Source organism: Salvelinus namaycush, chromosome 5 (assembly GCF_016432855.1).
Source record: "Salvelinus namaycush isolate Seneca chromosome 5, SaNama_1.0, whole genome shotgun sequence".
NCBI classification, from domain to species: Eukaryota; Metazoa; Chordata; class Actinopteri; order Salmoniformes; family Salmonidae; genus Salvelinus; species Salvelinus namaycush.
In genome coordinates, this window is record NC_052311.1 from 46,989,945 (window position 1) to 46,996,430 (window position 6,486).

The following is a 6,486-nucleotide window of genomic DNA, read 5'->3' on the forward strand; positions in this document are numbered from 1 at the left end:
CATCATCACTACACCCCTCTCCTCCATCCCCTTTCTTTCATTCTTTCTTCTTCTCTCGTTTGATTTTGGCGTACTCTGTAGTGATGGTTTTCTTCTCTGCCTCCTCAGGAGTCTTCTTCTTCAGTTGGGAGTAGTTATAGTGGCGTAGTGCACATCCCCTTTGGCAGAGTTTCCTGCAGCTCCACTGGTCTGGGGTTCTGTGTTTTCAGCTCCCTCCATCAGCACCACCTGCAGAGGGGTCTGTTCACCCCCCACAGCCTGTCCTGCATCTGTCTATGGAGTAGATTACAGAAAGCACTGTGTTATGAGTCTTTTATTAGCTTGGTGGTCCCAGATCTGTTTATGCTGTCTAATCAACTCCGTTTGGCATGTCAATGCTAACTGAATGTTGGTAAAGCTGAATAAAGAAATTAACTGATACTGCACCTGTTAGTCTTCACATGCCACCATTTCCACGTTCGTGAATGAGCTTTTGGAGTCTGAGTCCTTTGGGATCCTCTCTTTGCATCTAGGAAAATATTATAAATAAAATGTCTCAATAACTATATGTTGGAGGATTTAGCAAGCACCTCCATTACAACATGGTGCAAGGCATTGTAACTTTTGACATATCTGATACTCTTGATAGGAAATATGAATTTCTAAAGACAATCACCAACACTCATGTAACACTAACTGTACTTCAGTAATAGAATGCATGTACCTTTTACATTTCCCTGTCAAACACAGAAAGATACAACAGATGGTGGCTGAGCCAATCACAAATGCAGCAATCAGTGGTGGGTTCAACAGCATAGCCAAGATGTCTTTAGATACTTCCTCTATGAAGAGAACAAAGCATGGATGTTTTTAGAAGTGGCTCACAATACTTCGTATCCTTGGATTACATTTTTTTTTAAATTATAACATATTTTCTCACTCTAAGCATATAAATCCTCTATGCTGCATACACAATGGGTGGGATTGGGAAGCTGTTGCTCTCTAACAAAGTAACAACTTATACCTTTACCTCCTTGCTTTCCTTGGCTCTCTTTTTGGGTGACTTGCAGCTTCTCTCTCACTCTGCCCACTTCATTTGTGCTGACACACTCCACAGTAGTGTTGGTGTGGTTTCCAAACATGCATCCTGATGGTGGTGTTCACTTGAGGACCTCAACACTGATTTAGTGAGGGAGTACTCCTCAGTGTTAAGCCAGCCTATGAGAGGTAAGGGGACCCCCTGACTGACACACACACAGTCATGAACTTGGCCTGGATGACACACCCAGAAGCATTGAGAAATCACTGGATGGTCTAAAGAGAGACAGAGGGGGGAAGAGATATCATGGACAATTTCAAGTAAACATGTTTCAAGCTATTTTAATCAGGTTTGTACAGTGTTGTTTGTACTCACACATCACAGTGACAACAATGGAAGCTGTCAGAGTCCTGTTGAAGTGTTGAGCTTTACACACATACTCCCCTGCTGTTCTCTTGTCATGTTAGAGATGGTGAGAGCGGCCAGTCCAGAGTTATTCTGTTCCAAAGGTGTTGTCCCATTCTTACTCCAGGTGATAGATGGTGGTGGTCGGTAGCTGTCAACAAAGCAAGACAGATTCAGGGTATCACCCTCTCTCACTGTGTTACTACCAGAGATCTTGGGTTCCTTCACATCTAGAAAATAAAGTATATAATCAGTTAATCATGGTCATGAAAATAACTGTTGAAGCACAACAAAAGGTTGGGTTGTTCAAAGTAAGGTCAGATGATGTAGGCTACTTACGAGTCACATTCAAAGTCACTGTCTCCTCAGTGGTGATGTTCCCTTTGAATGTCACTTGGCACGTGACCTTGGTGGTGTGGTGCTCTGCTGAAGGTGTAAAGTTCAAAGTTGAGAAGTGGGTTGTTGTGACGTTGGTCAGATCCTCTCATCTTTTGCATAGAGTGGCGTTGTCTCTGAGCGCAGTGATGTTGTCTCCTGTCCCTCTCCATGTCCATGTGATGTTAGGAGGAGTTCCAGAGCAGATCCCCGGGGCGGTGCAGGTCAGGGTCGCTGGTTCTCCTTCTGTCAGAGGAGGAGTCAACACTGAGGGCTTCTGGTTCAGAGCTGGAGACAGGAAATTGAAACACAGACTGAGGCCAAGATTCAATCAGGATCGTGGAAGATCTGCACAACAGCATGATTTACATTTAGAGGCAATGCTCCCGTATTCATGGTAAATGCACATGTCGGCTCAATAGGAATTTACCTTTACATTTAAGTCACGCTATAACATGGATTTTGTATCCATGTAGTAAACAGCAGAAACATACTCTTATAAAGTATGAAATCATAGTGCCGGTTTAGAAAAATAAACACTTTGAAATGGGAGACTTGGGGAATCTTGGGCTTTGTAAATTGGAGGTACTAATGTTACAGTCAGTGTACATGATTAATTACACTAAAGTAATACTCATGTCACTGTAACTAACAGTAATAATCATGCTGTACCTTTCACTGCAATTTTAACTTTCTCTGGGGATGTGAGTTTACTTCTATTTCCACTGTTAAATGATCCGGACAGTCTTAATTGATAGTCTCCGTCATCAGTCTTAGTGATGTCGTTGATGATTATACTGCAGTTCTTCTTTGTCAGGTCTTTCTCCAGTAGTGACACTCGCCTTCTATAACCCTCCTGAGCTTTAGAGGAATTCTTTGAGTGGAAAATAGAGTCCGTTCCGGGTTTAATAGAACATCTTGCATCAGGGCATTTAAACCATATTGCTATGTGAGCAGTGAAGTTATCAGGGTGAGTGAACGAACATGGAATAACAGCACATAGTCCAGCCTGTGGTGTTATCTCTGCTGGACTGAAGGTGATGTTGATTGGTGCTGCAGGGTCCTTATCTGACGGAGGGAAATTAATACAGTCATGAGTAATACAAGAAGCACTGATACTACTTCACTGTTCGTTAAAAAGGAAAATATGACATAGTATCTGTTGGGATGTATTCCATATGTATACTAACAATAGTAGTGATAAAAGGGACCTTACTTTGGCATGTGGTTCTCTCTGTCAGAGAGAGAAGTAGAGCTGCCCAGATTAGGACCCACATCCTGCCTCTACTGCCTCTATGAATCAACCACAACACCGGGGTCTCTTTCCTCTTTCTCTAATGGTCACTATCTCTGTCTCTGTCTACTGGTCTGGAGCAGGAGACGAGTGTGAAATAGAATATGAAATGGTGTTGTGATAATAACAACATATAGCAATACATATCGGATATGAATATTTCATTACACCTTTATGAGATCTACATTGGCATTCATAACAACCTTCTTAGCACTTTTATTCAACTAAGATGTATTTTGCTGTAATGCCTAGAGAGGATGTCAAAGAAACATTTATGGTCACAGTTCATATGAATGCTTTCTTCACAATTGCTCATAAATATATTGAACTACATTCATAAATATTTATTCCAATGCTATTTAAAGCCTTATGAAGCAATGTGTTTTAATTCCATAAATTAATAATATTACCATTACATTACATAGCCATAATCAAGTTTTAACAGTCATTCAATGTAACGAGACAAAAATATATAGTGGTTCAATAGCTTGTCTTTTGATCCATGCAGAGAATAAGACTGAATCAGCACATTACCTCTCTCTGTGTGCTCTCTCTTCCTATTGACTGGGAGCCCTGTGTGAGTCTCTGATGGGTGTGAACTGTCACTTCATGTCCCCAGTCTGTTACTCCTCCCTCTAACCTGGTGCTGCAATCCAGGAAGTCCCTCTGTACTGCATACCACCCAGCCATACTGTACTATATCTCGACCATAATCAACCCAAACACATCAACTAACCAATCAAACCCCACCAATCCACACCAATCAACCAATCTTGATCAATACTGCAATCCCCTTGCCTTGTATATTCAGATGCAGCTTTATTTCACTATAAGAAAGTTTCTATAAGATTTCTATTAGAAAATGTGTACATATTTCAAGATTGGCTGTTTGTAACATGTGCATGTGAATTATATGGAGAATGCCTTGCATTGGATAGAGACAAGCTAGCAATAGTCTCACTGTTTTTGATGCCCTCTGTGGTCTGAGAAATGAAGCCCTGTACCCAATACGAAAGATCTGCTGCAAAAAGGGTACTGCCATGTTCTGTAGTAACTGACATATTCTATTTCAACTGACATAGTAACTATAGTAAGTATAGTGTGCTAAATGCACTTATTATGGGCGGCAGGTAGCCTAGCAGTTAAGAGTGTTGGGCCAGTAACCGAACGTTTGCTGGTTTGAATCTAAGGGGCTAAGGGGATCTAAGGGGCCGGTAAAGGGTAGGAATATGCAGGGTAGGGTTAAATGGAGAAGACACATTTCGGTTGAATGCGTTCAGCTGTGCAACTGACTAGGTAATCCCTTTATTATCAACGTTAGAGACTACTGGGTTGTATTCAATATATTTTTGTGATGGTTTTATACCACAATCTTTCACGTATACAGACATATCAGACCCACTTTTGAAGAGTGATGATTCCTCTTTCACCGTTACATTATGTTGACTTAAGAACAAGAAGACATGGTAATAATGCAGCTGATCACAGCCTGAAATGGAAGAAATGTGTTGCAACAATGCCTGATAAAGTATCAGTAATGTGTAAACTGTCAGATGAATTTCAGTGTCATTGTTTAGTTGTAATGGAAATGCATGTAGTCATAAATAGTTTAGTTCCTCTTTACTCTTTGTGACTGTGATATTTGCTACTTTTGTTAGGTTGGGTGTTACTTCCCCGAAATACTTACATTTAAACTCTACACCATGTTCCTTGAAATATACAGTGCCTTCGGAATGTATTCAGACCCCTTAGCTTTTTCCACATTTTGTTACGTTACAGCCTTATTCTAAAAGGAATTAAATAAATAAAACATCTCATACATCTACACACAATACCCCACAATGACAAGGGCAAAAAAATGTTTTTAGCAATGTTTGCAAATGAATTAAAAACAGAAATACCTTATTCACATAAGTTTTCAGACCCTTTCCTATGAGTCTCGAAATTATGCTCAGGTGCGTCCTGTTTCCATTGATCATCATTGAGATGTTTCTACAACTTGATTGGAGTCCACCTGTGGTAAATTCAATTGATTGGAAATGATTTGGAAAGTCACAAACCTGTCTATATTAGGTCCCACAGTTGACCACGCATGTCAGAGAAAAATATAAGCCATGAGGTCGAAGGAATTGTTCGTAGAGCTCCGAGATAGGATTGTGCCAAGACACAGATCTGGGGTCGGGTACCAGAAGATGTCTGCAGCATTGAAGGTCCCAAAGAACACAGTGGCCTACATCAATCTTAAATGGAAGAAGTTTGGGAACACCAAGACTCTTCCTAGAGCTGGCCACCCGGCCAAACTGAGCATTCGGGGAAGAAGGGCCTTGGTCAGGGAGGTGACCAAGAACCCGATGGTCACTCTGACAGAGCTCCAGATTTCCTCTGTGGAGATGGGAGAACCTTCCAGAAGGACAACCATCTCTGCAGCACTCCACCAATCAAACCTTTATGGTAGGTTGGCTAGATGGAAGCCACTTCTCAGTAAAAGGCACATGATAGCCCACTTGGACTTTGCCAAAATGCACCTAAAGACTCTCAGACAAGGAGAAACAAGATTCTCTAGTCTGATGAAACCAAGATTTAACTCTTTGGCCTGAATGCCAAGCGTCAGGTCTGGTAGAAACCTGGTACCATTCCTAGAGTGAAGCATGGTGGTGGCCACATCATGCTGTGGGGATGTTTTTCAGCGGCAGGGACTGGGAGTCTAGTCAGGATCGAGGAAGAGATGAATGGAGCAAAGTACAGAGAGATCCTTGTTGAAACCCTGCTCCAGAGCGCTTAGGACCTCAGACTGGGGTGAAGGTTCAACTTCCAACAGGACAACGACCCTAAGCACACACTCAAGACAACACAGGAGTGGCTTCGGGACAAGTCTCTGAATGAGTGGCCCAATCAGAACCCAGACTTGAATCTGAACGAACATCTCTGGAAAGACCTGAAAATAGCTGTGCAGCGGCGCTCCCCATCCAACCTGACAGACCTTGAGAGGATCTGCAGAGAGGAATGGGAGAAACTCCCCAAATTCAAGTGTGCCAAGCTTGTAGCGTCATACCCAAGAAGACTTGAGGCTGTAATTGCTGCCAAAGGAGCTTCAACAAAGTATTGAGTAAATGGTCTGAATACTTATGTAATGTGATATTTCAGTTTTTTATTTGTAATAATTTTGCCAAAATTTCTAAAAACCTGTTTTTGCTTTCTCATTATGGGGTATTGTCTGTAGATTGATCAGGGGGGGATACAATTTAATTAACTTTAGAATAAGGCTGTAATGTAACAAAATGTGGAAAAAGTCAAGGGGTCTGAATACTTTTCGAATGCACTGTATGTGTTGCTGCTGTTGAAAAAGTGGTGTTAAGTACAGGTCTCTTGAGCAGGCCTTATTCTGTAGAAGGGA

At 41.6% G+C, this 6,486-nt stretch overlaps 1 protein-coding gene across 1 annotated transcript; it reads right to left on the reverse strand.

Moving 5' to 3' along the window:
* Positions 1–1,907: 1,907 nt before the first annotated feature.
* On the reverse strand, positions 1,908–3,143 carry LOC120047142 (sialic acid-binding Ig-like lectin 12). The gene is made up of 3 exons (XM_038992676.1): positions 3,015–3,143; positions 2,471–2,866; positions 1,908–2,086 (listed from the first exon to the last, which is right to left on the reverse strand). The coding sequence occupies exons 1-3, from the start codon at positions 3,073–3,075 to the stop codon at positions 1,908–1,910; spliced, it is 636 nt and encodes a 211-aa protein (XP_038848604.1). The 5' UTR covers positions 3,076–3,143.
* Between the last annotated feature and the right edge of the window lie 3,343 nt (positions 3,144–6,486).